Source organism: Gobio gobio (assembly GCF_949357685.1).
Source record: "Gobio gobio genome assembly, chromosome: 13".
Lineage (NCBI taxonomy): Eukaryota > Metazoa > Chordata > Actinopteri > Cypriniformes > Gobionidae > Gobio > Gobio gobio.
In genome coordinates, this window is record NC_137106.1 from 36997349 (window position 1) to 37015437 (window position 18089).

The window sequence follows — 18089 nt, forward strand, 5'->3', positions numbered from 1 at the left end:
TAACTGAGCAGATTGTGAAATACTCAGACCGGCCCGTCTGGCACCAACAACCATGCCACGCTCAAAATTGCTTAAATCACCTTTCTTTCCCATTCTGACATTCAGTTTGGAGTTCAGGAGATTGTCTTGACCAGGACCACACCCCCAAATGCATTGAAGCAACTGCCATGTGATTGGTTGATTATATAATTGCATTAATGAGAAATGTATGTCTTCATATAACTACCGTTCAAAAGTTTGGGGTCATTAGTATTTTTAATTTTTTTTGAGAGTTTAATACTTTTATTCAACAAATACAAGTTAAATGGACTTTTAAATTTGTCTAAAAAAATAATATTTAAAATATATATATTATTTTGAAATTTCTGTTCATAATTTTCAACGTTGCTAATAATAAGAAATGTTTCTTGAGCAGTAAAGCAGCATATTAGAATGATTTCTGAAGGATCATGTGACACTGAAGACTGGAGTAATAATGCTGTAAATTCAGCTTTTTATCACAGGAATTAATTACATTTTACAATATATTCAAACAGAAAACATTTATGTTAAATTATAATAAAATGTCACAATATTACCGTTTTTACTTTATTTTTGATCAAATAAATGCAGCCTTGGTCAGCATTTAATTACAATTAGAATATCTATTGTAGTGCTTTTCTAATGACAAAAGGTGTGGTCTTTAAAAAATGGAATGGTTGTGAAATCTTTGCAATATTTTATATTACCAAAATGAAATCATATTGAATAGGCTATATTGCAAATATTTGATATATTACCCAGCCGTAGTGCTTAAACAGTCGTTAGAGTTTGATACATCTAAACGCATCTGATTTCTCCACTCATTTCTCTCTCTTTATTTTTTATACAAGTAATGAAGAGGCATTATATTTGGTGACATTATGATACCACAGAAAAGTAGTACTTTTTTAATGACATATCGGTGATAAATAGATAACTCAAAGCATACATTTTATGATCCAGAAGCGTCTGTTAGGTGATAAACGGAAAGCCTCTGGTTTTGTTTCCACACTTCTCAAAGTGCCTTTAAAGTTTCTCACTTTTTTTTTCTTTTTTTTTTAAAGGCAGTGGATTTAAGGGTTTGAGAAGCACGCGAGGTATGCGGCTTTACTCACCATTGCGATGGCAAGCTGCTTTGTTCTTCTTGCTAGAGGACAAGCTGAATGAACAGACAAGGGTTTGAGGGGAAATCTAATATCGACTGGTTTGGAAATATATCAGAGGGGTGTGACATTTCTTAAAGAGTCCCCTATCCTAGTTTTGGCTTGTCTGTCAGAAGTTCCACTGTATAGGAAATCAAACCTGTGCTTTAGACCTGTGGATATTTACCGTTTACTGCCCCGCCTGCTGGGTCCTAATTAATATGATCTTTTTCCTTGTATGTTTAACTGGTGCTGTTGTTTGATAATAGGCCTTTCAAAGCGAATATTGCACTGTGCCCTCCAGGGAATGGGAGAAATTATATCCTGTTTAACACCAGTTGTGGTTTTGAAAAATAGCTTTGTAGGCGTCAACGTTTTATTAGAACCAACAACTGGTATTTTAAAAAAATTATTTACAGATAAGTTTGTTCTTCTTTATTGCTTGACGTCCTTTTCCAGAGGTTTTCGTCACCTTACACCCTGTTTAATATTTCAGTCGGCCTCATGATTTATTGATAGTTCTCTCAAACGAACCGCAATTATCGAGAGGCATGAAATGCATTTTCTGGATCTCTTCAAAATCTAATTATAAAATCGCGTCCCTCTCTTAGCTGCGTTCAAGGGCTCCATTCTGGCCCCTCTCTCAAAAGAAATGATAATTGATAGCCAAGTGGAATCCTATTATCTTTTGAGGAATATGGACGCACGTGTTCTAAGCCCTTATTTTTCAGAGGTCACTCTTGGGTCCATTGTGTGAATGAGTATGTACCTTTATAATGGATGGAGATCCATGTAATGCCTTTGTAAATGAGTGGATGGGTTGTTGTTTTTTCTGCCTGGTGGCTGATGGAGGAATTCGATTTGCTCTTAAAGGAGCATTGCACCAGCTGAGCGGATTTCTGCAATTCATCAGCTGTCTTTCTCAATAAAACACAGTGAAATCTGTGGCAGTACCGAATGTACAGTGAAGTCCAAAAGAGACCTTATGTATTGTATTTCAATATTTGTAATAAGAAATGTTTCTTGAGCAGCAAATCAGCATATTGGAATGATTTCTGAATGTTTTCTGAAGGATCATGTGACACTAAAGGGAGTAATGATGCTGAAAATTCTAATTTGCCATCACAGGAATAAATTACATTTTAATATATAATAAAATAGAAAACATATTTTAAATTATTATAATATTTAAAGGGTTAGTTCACCTAAAAATTTTAATTCTATCTTAATTACTCACCCATGTGCCGTTCCAAACCCGTAAGACCTTCGTTCATCTTCGGAACACATTTTTTGTGTGATATTTTTTATGAAATCTGAGAGCTTTCTGAACCATCCATAGACAGCAAGGTCATTGCAACTTTCAAGGCCCAGAAAGGTAATAAAGACATCGTTAAAATAATCCATGTGACTACAGTAGTTCAACCTTAATGTTATGAAGCAACGAGAATACTTCTTGTGCACAAAAAAACGAACAAAAAATAACTTTATTCAACAATCTCTTCTCTTCAACGTCATCCTCCTACGCTATAAACATAGTAAAACCAGTACAGAGCTTCCAGCTTCTACGTCAGAATGCTGCCTCATTATTGGCCAGCTCCTGTGCCAGCATCACACGCATGCGTTGTGGTGCTCACGTGAACAGTGCAAGGAAGTCAGTGCGTTCACATGCACCCTCATAATGCGATTTATAATGGGATTTTGGCAATATTGCGGTTTAAACTTTACCTCATGTAAACACGATACTTTGATCAAATTAATGTGATTAAGCTCATAACGTAGTGACCATAATAAATTAAACTATGTGGCATTTAATCGCAATAAGCAGGCATGCAAACACCTTAAAGGGATAGTTCACCCAAAAACAAAATTCTTACCCCCAGGGCATCCAAGATGTAGGTGCCTTTGTTTCTTCAGTAGAACACAAATGAAGATTTTTAACTCCAACCGTTGCAGTCTGATAGTCGTATAATGCATGTCAATGGGGATATTTTAGAGTATGAGAGCAGTGAGAGTAAAAACACATAGACATACGAATCCTTATTTAACCATGTGGCTCGTGGCGACACATTGATGTCTGATTTCTGCGAGAAACCGAACAGTATTTGTTTTGTTTTTTTCACATCTTATCAGACGAATGTCATCTAGTATTCCCAGCGCCATAACTTCTGGTGAATAAGGTCAAAATACTAGCGCGATCAAAGATATATATACGTTAGGGGTGGCACGGTACATGAAAAAAAAAAACGAACCGTTCGGTTCGCTTGTCTCGGTTCGCAGTGTTCGTCGCACGGTTTCGACGCATGCGCAATGTATCCTCGTGCCCGTATGTTACCTCAGACAGTTGGTGTCCTTTTCGCGCGAAATAAGAGGTGTGTGTGTGTGTGTGTGTGTGTGTGTGTGTGTGTGTGTGTGTGTGTGTGTGTGTGTGTGTGTGTGTGTGTGTGTGTGTGTGTGTGTGTGTGTGTGTGTGTGTGTGTGTGTGTGTGTGTGTGTGTGTGTGTGTGGACATACAGTAAAATAAAGTAAAAGTGGAGTGCTGCAGGTCAAGTCACGTGTAGAAATGCAAGTGGGAGAGATAAGGAAGGCTGCCCGGAGTTGGAGGCCAGCGACGTATAGCAGGCAGGGCAGATGCAGTGCATATGGAGAGCGGGAGCCGCGCACGCCGTTGTGCATTCACACACTGGCAGTGTTTGTCTCACGCAGCTGAACCGCGGCTTGTGTATTGCAAATACAGACAAATATTGTCCATTCTGTCACATTTTCCGGTCTTCTCCTCTGACCCCTGTCTGTCTCATGCTTTGATTTATTATGGCCAGCATATCTGCTGCAAATGCGACCGTCTTCCCCTCTGTCTCATACACACATGCATATAACATGTTGTATATAAGTAGTTCATATGATAAATGTAACATTTAAAAGTTAAGATATGCTTCTAGTTTTAATAATTTAAACATTTTAAATTCCTTAACTTTTGAACATGGTGTATATATAGTTATTTTTTGTATTATATTTTTCATTTTTCTAATAAAAATAAAAATTTCCAATAATAAACTATTTGTAGTAATATTAGACATATATTAGCAGTTTTTAGAAATACTTATCGTTATCAGCCTGGTACGAACATTTTAGCCGATAAATAATTTATTATTTCCTTCAGCTGAGACACTTCAGATGTGCACTGTTCGCCATGATGATGGTTTTGAATTGCCTGAAATAGGATTGAAATCACTTCAAAAAAGGAAAATACAGTTAAGTGCATAACATATGCAGCTCAAGTCTGTCATATAGGCTACATAAAATATATATATTTTTTACTTTACATGGCTTTTAATGATGAGACTCATCATCAATATATCGGTTATCGGCTCCCATATTGAAAGAATTATCGGTATCGGCCAAAATGTTCATATCAGGGCTCCTAGATATAAACTCCTAGAGTTTTTTTTGTTTATTTCCAGATTTAAAAAAGAAAGTGTGATCTCAGACCTTTGAACCCCACTGTATATATTTCATACATTTTATTGTGAATCCTCTAGATTTTATCTTTGATCTACAATAGCCATCAGCAAATCTATGTGACTGTGCATTTGTTATAGATGTCCATATGAAAAACCTTCAAAATCATAAATATTTCCAGCAGTTTGTGACCCATGTGTCTCCAGGCATTTGGCTCCATAATTACTGTTGTCTTTGCCTTTATAAAGATGCTCACGGCAGGTGTGGCACAAAAGGTTCAGGCCTAATCCGTCTCTCCGTTTCCCCACACATATGAACAATTGATCCCAATAGTCATATAAAGTAGTAAACATTAATAACTTAACAATTCGCTGTCAGTTTTGAGCAGAATGGGCATTACAGTGGAATAACAGCACGAGCGGGTGGCACTTTTAATATCTCCGAGTGTGTCTTCTGCTTTCATACCAAAACCCACAGAATGCAATTACTGGATTTGGGAAGTGATCTCATTTTGCAGAGTGACATAAAGGAAACTCAAGGAAGCTCACTACATTTCATTTCTCTATTTCTCTCTCTCACACATTTTTTCTCTCTCTCCATCTCTCTCTAGGCTGGAGAATATTAAACCTGAAGAAAGTGATGTGGTAAGCCTTCCTCACTGGAGAATTTCATCTCTGATTGTTCTGTGTACCCTTTTTGTCCGACTGTCTTAAATGAAAAAACAGTCACAGGAAAGGCTTGTTTTGATGCTTACTCTGGTTTCTTAATTTTCGGTGCATCTATTGCACATTAACATGAATGATATCTTATATCATGTAGCTTAGGAGTGGTTTTCTAATATTTTTCTAAGCAATCAGACTTATGATTTTTACCTGGTGGACAATAAAATAATCCAAACAAACCTTAGACTTGCATTGAAATGAGCTTCTATTGTCAGTGGTTAAGTAACAACTGCTCAACGTTAAAATCTCCAGTCACTGATGTTTTTTTCATTGAAAATAGTGAATAAGCTGTTATTGCCATCTATGAGTGAGATTGCAAAACATTGCTGTAGTTACCAATATGTCAACAATGGCAATTTCAGGAATGATTCACTATACCATATTTTACCCCGACTGTATTATATTTTTTAACGCAAATTTCAGTAACACTTTACAATAAGGTGAATTATTGTATTGATGCATTAACTAACATAAACAAGCAATATATTCTTTACAGCATTTGTTAACCTTTGTTAATGTTCATTAGTGAAAATGTTACTTAATGTTAACAGATGCAACTTTGGATGATAAAGATGTTGGTAACACTTTACAATAAGGTTTCATTAGTTAACATTAGTTAATGTATTAACTAACATGAACTAACCATGAGCAGTATTTGTTACTGTATTTGTTCATCTTTGTTAATGTTAGTTAAAATAAATACAGCTGTTCATGGTTTGTTCATGTTAGTTCACAGTGCATTAACGAAGACTAATAAATGCTGTAGAAGTATTGTTCATTCTTAGTTCATGGTAAGGTAACTAATATTAACAAATACAATTTTCAAAAAAATTCTAAACTCTCAAAATTATCAACATGATCAAAAATTTGTCGTCTGATTGATCATTTATATTTATTTCGTATAATATACTTTTAGTATAATTCTAATACGCTCCCTCCCCTTCAGGTAGCAGTTCACGTGTATTTTTGCTGTGAAACCTTTACTGGTTTTTATATAGTAAACCTAAGAATAACTTTAATATTGCTTGTAATATATCAATATGAACACTTGGGTTTACTTGATCATCGTTTACTTGATCATTTTTGGAAAAATCATGTTATATGTATCAACAGTGCAGGGTAGATAACTTACAAATTATAGTCATTTACTGATTCCAAATTACATGACAAAAACTGTAGTTAGTTATGTAATCCATTACATATTTAAAATATTTTCAGACTATTTTTTTATTACTTTTGCCTGACTTGTTTATCACATTGATTTTAATAGGATAATCTTATACCATATTGATATAAAAATACAAAGAGAAAGAAAATGATATGTTATTCTTTATCTACATGAAGGGCATTAAAAATTACATTACACCAGGTTTTTACAGATTTGGGTTTATGATGGAACGTGAGTTTAATGAAAGCTATTAAGTAACATATGAAAAAATACAATATTTTTATAATAAAAAAATATCATTAAAAAAAGGATTTGTTTACCTGCATGTCATTAACTGACATCAGAACTTACATGAACTTACATTGTATTATTTATTAAGAAAAAAAATGGGACCCACTTTATATTAGGTGACCTACTACTATGTACTGACATTTAAATTAATCATTTGATACAATGCACTTATTGTGTACATGCAGGTCATTTTTAAACTGTAAGTACAATGCAAAAACATGTATGTAATTACATCTGTAATTAATTTCTGTAGTTACATTTATAATTACACTGTTGATGCTTCCCTTACACCTAACCCTACCCTTAAACATTCCCATACCACCACACCTGTACTTAACTTTACCCGTAGCTCACCTCAATATCAACAAAAGTGTGTGAAATACAATATGAACACAATAAGTACATTGTACACTGTAAAAAAAAAAGTTGAGAAAACTTAAGTTTAAGGCAACTAGCTGCAGAACATTTTTGAGTTTTCTCAATTTAGGGTCAATTAGTTGTACAAACTTTTTTCTTGTTAAATAGTTGAATAAACTTTAAAAGCTGAATTTGTCATACAAAACATACATTTTTGTTACAGTGTACTTATTGATGTAAGTACATAGTAAGGACACCCAATATAAAGTGGGGCCAATAAAAGTATTAAGTCTTTTTAGAAAGGAAAATTTAAAAGTAGGGAGAATCAATTAATTATAAATAATTTACAACCATTGTGAAAATAAAATGTAATTGTAATCAATAAAAAGTAATTGTAATCAATAAAAAAGTAGCTGTTGTCTGAATATAAGTATTTTAAAATATAATTTAATATAATTAATTACAAGAAAATACTTTTTGGAATCTGTTACATTCCAGCACTCTTAATAACAAATATGATAAATCAGGCTTTTGAGGAAAGTTTATTTGTTCAACTCTCAATCGTCATTGCATTATCTTTAATTATAAAACTAAGCATTGAAATATCTATAAATATATGAATACTAAGATAATTATTGGGAGATGTAGAGTGAAAACTCATTTATATGAATTTTTTGTAAGTTGTCTGCTATACTGACATAAAGATCTCATTGATTTACAAGCTATAGCTGGACATATAAATATCAGCAACTGCACCAAATTGCAAATCTTTCTCATTTTGGGCCTTTGAATAAATGTAGGGGTTTTTTTTGCTTCTCAAGAATGAGCTCCATATTTTCACTATATCACACTTAAGTTTGATGTATCAAATATGATATTCAACAAAAACTGCATAAGTCTAATGGCTCAACCCTCTATGGTACGCAATATGATTTTAATAAGGACAAAATGATTTGTGTTTTTCCTGCTTAAAATTGGACACTATAACAATAGCAATACAAATTTTCATATATATATATTTTTTTTTCTTCCTCAAGGCAACATGGACAAATTGAAACATTTGACATTTTCATGTAGAAAAAATAAATATATTACATTTCCAGTTTTTTAATATATTACAATTTTCATATTTAATAAAAAGTAACATTTCAAATTCAGCTGTTGCTCTCAGGCAACATTGTACCGTCGTGGAACACAGGTATTACCAAACCATCATATCAAGTTATCATATCCATCTTCATCCTCATTTCCATCTTCGATCTCACCCTCACTTTCTCCCTGCCGTATTGTCACTATACCCTGATCTTCCTCATCACAGTATGACACCTCATCCTCACCCTCATCAACTGCCAGTTGTGTTTTATACCTTTTATAAGTGCTATAGAAAATGTGCAGATCATAATATGTGCAGTTATAGTATGTGAATTACTAAGTGCATTACAAAATCATGCAAGAATTGCTAATATATTTAGATAATTCTAGCTCTTTTCCTTACAAATATACTATATTTGTATTCAACCTAGTGTGTCTGGTATGGCCTTATGCGATTCCATTATGGTACAATGTTGCCTTGAGGCAACACACAGTTATTTACTCTAAAACATTTGAGGATATATAATGTAAAGTTCTTGAAAATACTTCTTTACTTACCAGTGAAGGTGACCCCCTGTGGGTCATGCGACCAATTTTTTTTTCATGTGAGTTCTTCTTCCCTGAGATAGGTTTCACGAATAAATTGGTGTTTCATTTTATTAAAAATAAACTAAAACAGACTGTTGTCTGGAGGCAACACCGTACCATAGAGAGTTAACTGTTCTAACCACTCAGAAGAGCTTTGCATCATGACAGAGAGTTTTGCACATGCAAACACCACTATATGATCAAATGATATTTAAAAATGCTATTTGCCTGATGAATTGTGATTTTTTTTAATTTTATTTGTATGCTCTGGTCAGGACCTGGAAAAGCTGTTGAACAGGGTTAACAACGCGGACTCTGCCCTCGCTATCGAGCAGAGCGGGGCGGCCATCATCGAGCAGATCCAGAGGGCCAGAGAGCGTCGCTCCCAGATCACCTCCGAGGAGATGAAAGCTGTCATAGAGGAAAGGGACACTGCTTTAACCAGGGTACAAACCTACAACACATACATGCTCTCCACTAAGGGTCAATCCTAACACACACCAGCCCTAAACACTCCACTCACAGTAGTTGTGTACCAAGCCAGAAACCTTCACACCATAGAAAAAAATCAAATACGACTCTCTAAATATTGACTATCTCTCCTCCTCCTGCGTTTTAACTCCTCGGCAAGATGACTTTGATTATCGGTCTATTAAAGCACATACATCTGTGTTTATTCACAGATCCTGCACTGATTTAAGAATCAACACACCAGCTACCTAATTCACATGTAGGGGCAAATATTGCTGCATAACCTCAAATATTTGGTATATCGTTCCTACACACATAATTCAATCAAATGAAAACAAACAAGCAGGTAGCTAAATATTGACATCCAGATATTCAGCTTCATCACAGAGTTCAAGTGTGGGGCAGTGGATGTATTTGCTTGGGATTTCTTTGTTGATAAATGCTACCTACGTTTCGTAGTTGGTGTTATATAATGTGCTTGATTTCATTATTTGGACACGGAATTGTGTCTAACGGTCATTCCTGATATTGTTTTGGGTCAATGGATACTGTATGTTGTAACTTTTGTCAGGTGTGATTGGACAGGTCATCGAGGCCTTTCTGATTATTTGATTTCCCAGAATTGTGACACTCAGAAATGAAGAGTATCTCAGACTGAAAATGTACTGTCAGTTTACTAATCAGTCTTAATGGCTATGATATGGTGTTTTAGGAGATACAACATTCTTTTATTTTGCCAAACGTAAGGGGGATTCTGGAAATAAAAGTGGAATTTAGTGTAGATAAAAGCATAAAGAGTAAAATTGTAAACTCTTCATGTGATTGTAAATTCATCTGTGTAGGTGGTTGCAAGGTAGCCTGGTTCTACTAGACTCTCGTACATTTCATTTGTACAGAGAGTCTGGCCACTCTCCATTGACAAGCGTTAACTTCCTTGAAGGCGGGTACTCTGTTGAAGTGTAAAACTATTGGATCAGCCCAGAGCCTCTCTGGATCTGCCATAACCAATCGCTAACGTTTGTCGTATGTCATCTCAAACTAGCGCACGACATCAACGTCATCGTTCTCAGCCACTCCCTCTGTTCACTAATTGGACCGGTTAAAATTTGACTGGAGAAAAACAGAGAATGTACCGCAATCCCAGACGGAGTACTGAAGGAAAATGAAAATTGAGCAGACGTACGTAGGAGGGCGGAGCCAGGCTAGTTGCAAGGTATAATCTCCTCTAATATTTCTGTGGTTGGATTTGCAGGAACATTTTTGATTGGAATGCTTTCTGTCTTCCTTATCTATATTAAAATGTAATTCATTCCTGCAATGGCAAACCGAATATTCAGTATCATTACTACAGTCTTTAGTGTCACGTGATCCTTCTGAAACCAATCTAATAAGCTGATTATTTTATGATTCTTTGATGGATAAAAGGTTCCAAAAAACATTTATTTGAAATAGAAATCTTTTGTAACATTATGAACATCTTTACTGTCACTTTTGATCTATTTAATGCGTCCTTGATGAATTAATTTCTTACAGACCATAAACTTTTGAATTTTGATAGTGTATATTTTTATATTCATTTTTAAAATACACTGTCCGGGATGCCCCGCATGGGATGTGGATATAGGCTAGTGCAGTACTTGACACTACTGTAGGCCTATAGACTGCTCATTGTGAGTGATATTGCCCAAAAAGGTCTGTTTATGACCTGTTTATGACCAGTTCCTTCCTCTCCTCACAGTTAACCAAACTACTCTATGGGAATTCCCATGTTCCAACTGGGGTTTATGCTGGTTCTGTGCTGGTCTAGCTGGTAGATCTGCAGAGTGACGCGACATGTAGCCAAGTATGGTGTCCCATACTCTGAATTTGTGCTCTGCATTTCACCCATCCAAGTGCACACACAGAGCAGTGAGTATTGAACACACAAAGAAAGGGAGCGCTGTTCATTCACTCCACCCACCTGACAGCTGAGATTGACGGCTTCTCTGAGTGAAGTTGTCACTGAGGCGCTAACTGACTTTTTTTGGGAGGAGATTGGAGCTTTAGCTTTAATTTCTACATTTTCATAACTGCTTATTTCACACCAACATAATGAATTGTTCAGCATCTGTGAGAGTGTGGGCGGACTTTTGATATCGCGCCTCGACTTCCTGCTCTCTACTGCGCAGATTCCGGTCCCGAGATCACTACTGTGCAGACTCCGTCCCAAATCTGCGCAAGATGTCAGCACCATATTCGGACCTCCGGAGGCTTCACTTACTTCAGCGGAAGCCAATGAAGTCGCGTCGTCCATACGTCTTTACGGTCTATGGAACAAACAAACACACTTGCACGACTCCGTTGCTGCCCCGGAAAAACAAACTGCATCCACTGTTTCCTTAACGCTGGGGTTCTTTGGGAAGCTGAACAAGGTTATCTTTCCCTCAACACCAAAAACACACTTCTTTAGTGACATTGTTGATTTTTGTGGTCTAAAAACAAAATTACAAATCTTTCTCGAGCAGGTCCTGTACAGCGCTGTCGACGACTTCCGTAACCCGAATGAAGCACATTGATGGGCGTGCTTTTGCTCTTGCTCTGGTTGATGTCGTTCAAAACCCGTAAGACTTTCGTTCATCTTCAGAACACAAATGAAGATCTTTTAGATGAAATCTGAGAGCTCATGACCCCTCCACAAAAAGTCTCTGACGCTTCAAAAAGTTCATAAAGAGATCGAAAAACGAAATCCATGTGAATCGAGTGGTTTAGTCCAAATTAGTCCAATTCAAATTAGTCTTTTTTTTATTTTATATGCTATTATAGCAATTAATTTTCAGTTTTCAAAGGATATAAAGATAACTCATTTAATAAAAAGTAAAAAAATGGGGACCACAAATAATAGATTTATGTTTAGATTTTGCCCTGTTCATATTGTAAATGTACTTGTGCAGCTCCGATTCTTCTGATCGACTGAGTCTTTTATTGGAGGTAGGCCAAATTCATAAAATAAATCCTGTCGTGCAGATAAATGCAGCTGGAAAGCCAGTGACAGCTCAACCATGACAACCTGTGTCAACTTCTCGGAAATGAACAGAAGGCCAGGTGTCACTCTTCTAACTCCGCCCAAAACCCACCAGCGCATGGCTGCGAAACGTCCCCTAGAAGGCTTTTCATTGGGGCCAAAAACCTGAATCTGTGGGGCAATTTCAGAAGTAAGTTGCAAACCCCACGCCTAATCCCTCTGAGACGGGAATGGGTCCTCTCTCTATCCTCAAGGATATCTCCCTCCCCTGCCGTTCCACCCATCTCTCTCCTCATCTCGTAGGGATTAGAGCCCGGCTGCAGGCAGAGGGCTGCCACATCCCTTTGGCCTGCCGGAATATGAAAAGCTGGATAAGTGCTGTAGGAAATAAATCTTATTCTCACTTCCTTCCCCTCCTCACAGTTAACGCAGAGAATAAGATCTGCTTCGTTATGTCCCTGCGCTGGGCGCTTATTGAATTTCTCTTGATCTTGATAGAGTGCTGATGTTAAAGTGAGAGAGGAAATTGAGTCGCATCTCGTGGTGAATTAGGTTTGGCTGATTGTCTTGAGATCTTATTCCTCAGAATTTTTTTCTGCTCATTGAACATGCTATCACATGTGATTTCTAGTCCTGTGTTGTTGTGCTGTTTTAGATTATCATCTGAGACTTTAACTGGTGGGTTAAAAAGTTAAAATCGGTTAATGTGTCTCTTCCTTCACACCATTTCGCCCTGGTTATTTTTGGGGCACTGACGGCAATGTTGGCCTTTTGCGTCACCGCAGAGGTGCATTCTGATTAAAATACGTTTCCCCCTAAAAGACATCTGCTGCCCGAGAACCATAACTCAGGCTGACACTAAAGAGGAGCTGTGTGTTTTGTCTGGACGGCAGCGGTATTATTTTAGTCTGCAGAGGAAAGAGACAGGAGTGGGGTCGGTGGCTGAGAGGCTTGTTTGCGCGGGCGCTACTCTTTGAGACGGCTGAATGTTGAAACATTGGGTCTTGTCAGGCCGTGAGGATGGTTTACATTCCTGGTAAGTGTCCATCGATCCTGGAATGTGCACATGGAGAGGAGCACATATGGACTGGTAGAAAACAAGCCTACTTACAATAATACCCACCAAAGAGCTAGTCACATCGGTGTGTGTTTAAAGCGCCTGTCTGTCTCTCAGTCTGTCTGTATGAAAGTCGGCTGGAGAGTCTCGTATTGTATGGAAAAATGAGGAGAGGACATTATTGTGGATAGGGAATTATGTGTATGTATGTGTGTATGTATATGTATATATATGTACTCTCTCTCTCTCTCTCTCTCTCTCTCTCTCTATATATATATATATATATATATATATAATATATATATATATATATATATATATATATATATATATATATATATATATATATATATATATATATATATATATATATATATATATATACATACACACACAGCGGGGAGAACAAGTATTTGATACACAGACGATTTTGCCGGTTTGCCCACTTACAAAGCATGTAGAAGTCTGTAATTTTTATCATAGGTACTCTTCAACTGTGAAAGACGGAATCTAAAAATCCAAAAATCCAGAAAATCACAATGTATGATTTTTAAGTAATTAATTAGCATTTTATTGCATGACATAAGTATTTGATACATCAGAAAAGCAAAACTTAATATTTGGTTTCAAAACCTTTGTTTGCAATTACAGAGATCATACATTTCCTGTAGTTCTTGACCAGGTTTACACACTGCAGCAGGGATTTTGGCCCACTCCTCCATACAGACCTTCTCTGGATCCTTCAGGTTTCGGGGCTGTCGCTGGGCAATACAGACTTTCAGCTCCCTCCAAAGATTTTTGTGGCGGGCATCGAGGCTGAGGGACCGTGAGAGCGGGACGAGGCCGCGGTCATTATTATGATGATGAGCGCCAGCTGCGTGCCGCATTGCCCTCGTCTCTCGCGGAGGAGTGACGGGAGTATAAAGGAGGAGCGACGACAGTGAAGGACGAGAGAGGACCAGGCCTGGATTTTAAGTTGTATTTTTATTTATGGTTTTGTTTATGTATGTGTGCGGCAGTCGTCCTTGAGGGGCTGCCGCTTTTACTTTCACTTTGTTTGTTTGTTTATTTGATTAAAGTTTATTGTTTATTGTTCGCCGGTTCCCGCCTCCTTCTTCCCACACGAACAAACATCGTTACACTGGTGCCGAAACCCGGGAGGAAGGAGAGATGAGGCCAATGCGGCACGCAGCTGGCGCTCATCATCATAATAATGACCGCGGCCTCGTCCCGCTCTCACAGTCCCTCAGCCTCGCTGCCCGCCACAATTTTCTATTGGGTTCAGGTCTGGGGACTGGCTAGGCCACTCCAGGACCTTGAGATGCTTCATACGGAGTCACTCCTTAGTTGCCCTGGCTCTGTGTTTCGGGTAGACACCTTTCATGCTGGAAGACCCAGCCACGACCCATCTTCAATGCTGTTACTGAGGGAAGGAGGTTGTTGGCCAAGATCTGGCGATACATGGCCCCATCCATCCTCCCCTCAATACGGTGCAGTCGTCCTGTCCCCTTTACAGAAAAGCATCCCCAAAGAATGATGTTTCCACCTCCATGCTTCACGGTTGGGATGGTGTTCTTGGGGTTGTACTCATCCTTCTTCTTCCTCCATACACAGCGAGTGAGTTTAGACCAAAAAGCTCTATTTTTGTCTCATCAGACCACATGACCTTCTCCCATTCCTCCTGTGGATCATCCAGATGGTCATTGGCAAACTTCAGACAGGCCTGGACATGCGCTGGCTTGAGCAAGGGGACCTTGCATGCGCTGCAGGATTTTAATCCTTGACGGCGTAGTGTGTTACTAATGGTTTTCTTTGATACTGTGGTCCCAGCTCTCTTCAGGTCATTGACCAGGTCCTGCGGTGTAGTTCTGGGCTGATCCCTCAGCTTCCTCATGATCATTGATGCCCCAAGAGGTGAGATCTTGCAAGGTGGGAGGAGGGACTATATATATATATATATATATATATATATATATATATATATATATATATATATATAGTAACCAAAAATTATTAAGACACTAGATATATTGTTTTACTAGTGGGTGCAGGACACTACAGTTCATTTATGTAAGTGAGGATAGCAAAATAAACCGAGGGAGATTGACCATCATCACCCATCCCAGCCTTGTGCAGGTCTACAATTTTATCTCTGATGTCCTTACACAGCTCTCTGGTCTTGGCCATTGTGGAGAGGTTGGATTCTGTTTGATTGAGTGTGTGGACAAGTGTCTTTTATACAGGTAACGAGTTCAAACAGGTGCAGTTAATACAGGTAATGAGTGGAGAACAGGAGAGCTTCTTAAAGAAAAACTAACAGGTCTGTGAGAGCAGGAATTCTTACTGGTTGGTAGGTGATCAAATACTTATGTCATGCAATAAAATGCAAATTAATTATTTAAAAATCATACAATGTGATTTTCTGGGGGTTTTTTTTATTCCGTGTCTCACAGTTGAAGTGTACCTATGATAAAAATTACAGACCTCTACATGCTTTGTAAGACCTGCAAAATCGGCAGTGTATCAAATACTTGTTCTCCCCCCTGTATAATATATATATATATATATATATATATATATATAAAATCAAACCAAAAATTATTAAGACACTAGATATAATTTTTTACTAGTGGGTGCAGGACACAACAGTTCATTTATGTAAGTGAGGATAGCAGAATAAAGTAAACTGTGACATATTATACCCAAAAATTCTTCATACAGTGGACTACCAGTAAAATTGATCCAAAATTATTCAGACAATTTGACCTGACCATGTTTTGCTTAAGTGTTTTTTCTTTAATTATTAATGCAACCTTTTATACTTTTATTACCATTTTCTAAACTATAGGTATCTGTATGTATAAATAAATAAACTGACTGTGTATATATATATATAGATAGATAGATAGATAGATAGATAGATAGATAGATAGATAGATAGATAGATAGATAGATAGATAGATAGATAGATAGATAGATAGATAGATAGATAGATAGATAGATAGATAGATAGATAGATAGATAGATAGATAGATAGATAGATAGATAGATAGATAGATATATGGATGGATGGATGGATGGATGGATGGATGGATGGATGGATGGATGGATGGATGGATGGATGGATGGATGGATGGATGGATGGATGGATGGATGGATGGATGGATGGATGGATGGATGGATGGATGGATGGATGGATGGATGGATGGATGGATGGATGGATGGATGGATGGATGGATGGATGGATGGATGGATGGATGGATGGATGGATGGATGGATGGATGGATGGATAGATAGATAGATAGATAGATAGATAGATAGATAGATAGATAGATAGATAGATAGATAGATAGATAGATAGATAGATAGATAGATAGATAGATAGATAGATAGATAGATAGATAGATAGATAGATAGATAGATAGATAGATAGATAGATAGATAGATAGATAGATAGATAGATAGATAGATAGATAGATAGATAGATAGATAGAATTTTTTTTACTAATTAGCTTATGTATTTTTAAGAGTTTTTTATATACATTTGCTTTAACATGTAATTCATTTTAACCATATAATGATTAATATTATTATATAACATTTTATTTTGTTACATTTACTTTTAGTACTATTAGCAGAAAATTCATAATTTAATAATTTCTACTTTTTACATTTAAACAAATTTACTTTTTATTTATTGTAGTTTATTTTGCTAAATTAGTTTGACATATAATACATTTTACCTGTATAACGTTTATTTTGACATGCAAAATAAATAATAATTAATTATAATATAATATAACATATAAACAAACAAAAAAAAACTTTTTTGGCATCTCTCAAACACAAGAAGTAATTTGTGATGGGCATTTTCCTAATATATAAATGCTATTGAGTTACTGTAGGCTGAAACTACTTATCTTTCTACTGTATGGACGTTTCAAAGCTCTCACATTTTTTCGTCATAAAAGAAAGTTATTTTATATTTGAAATATACCACAAATGAGTCTGTCCCTCCAGGGATCACAGACACAAACGGAGAGTAATTTCAGCAAGTGTGTGCTGAGGTTCTTACAGTAAATATAGTCATAACTGAGAATGTAGGTTTACACCCTGCAGAGATTTCACCTCTCATAGAACAGGCTTATATACACATTATTTTTCCATGTGGCAGTGCAACTGGTTTTCACAGGAATCTTGAGCCAACTTTAACACAAATATTATTTAAACGCTTTCAAAAATGTTATAATCATATTTGTGCACCAGTGTTTGCACTTTAAATGATCAATAAAATGATTCATTATAGACTATAAGATTGTAAGAATGTAATATCCAACCAGTTATTTGGAATGTAAATATAATATACTACAATGCAAGGAAATTTCCGACCAATTCTGAGAAACATCTGAGATTTTTTGTTTGATCCTACTGTACAGAAATAGAACGGTGAAAGTGACCGGGTAGAATCACCAGTAGTTAGTTTGGTTAATGCAAAAGTAACCCAGTGTAAATCAATCCTCTTATAGCTGGTCTAATCACCTGGGTAAATTGTTGTTTAATGCATTCAAGTGATCCCGCTTCTCTCTCTTTCTCTCTCTCTTCCCCAGTGCAAGCGTCTGGAACAAGAGCTTCTTCGTGTTAAAGAGCCATGTCATAATTCTGCAAACAGCACTCGCCACCTGGCCGCCCAAAACAATCGGGAACGAGCGAGCAAGGTAAAGCA

At 36.7% G+C, this 18089-nt stretch overlaps 1 protein-coding gene across 2 annotated transcripts in view; it reads left to right on the forward strand.

Annotated features, from left to right (window-relative positions):
* mipol1 (mirror-image polydactyly 1) overlaps window positions 1-18089 on the forward strand; it is a 146341-nt gene that overhangs the window by 76072 nt on the left and 52180 nt on the right. For both annotated transcript variants that reach the window (XM_079832306.1, XM_079832307.1), the window contains exons 9-11: window positions 5230-5263; window positions 9113-9283; window positions 17974-18081. In XM_079832306.1, the coding sequence (XP_079688432.1) occupies window positions 5230-5263; window positions 9113-9283; window positions 17974-18081 (313 nt within the window). The remainder of the gene's footprint in view (window positions 1-5229; window positions 5264-9112; window positions 9284-17973; window positions 18082-18089) is intronic.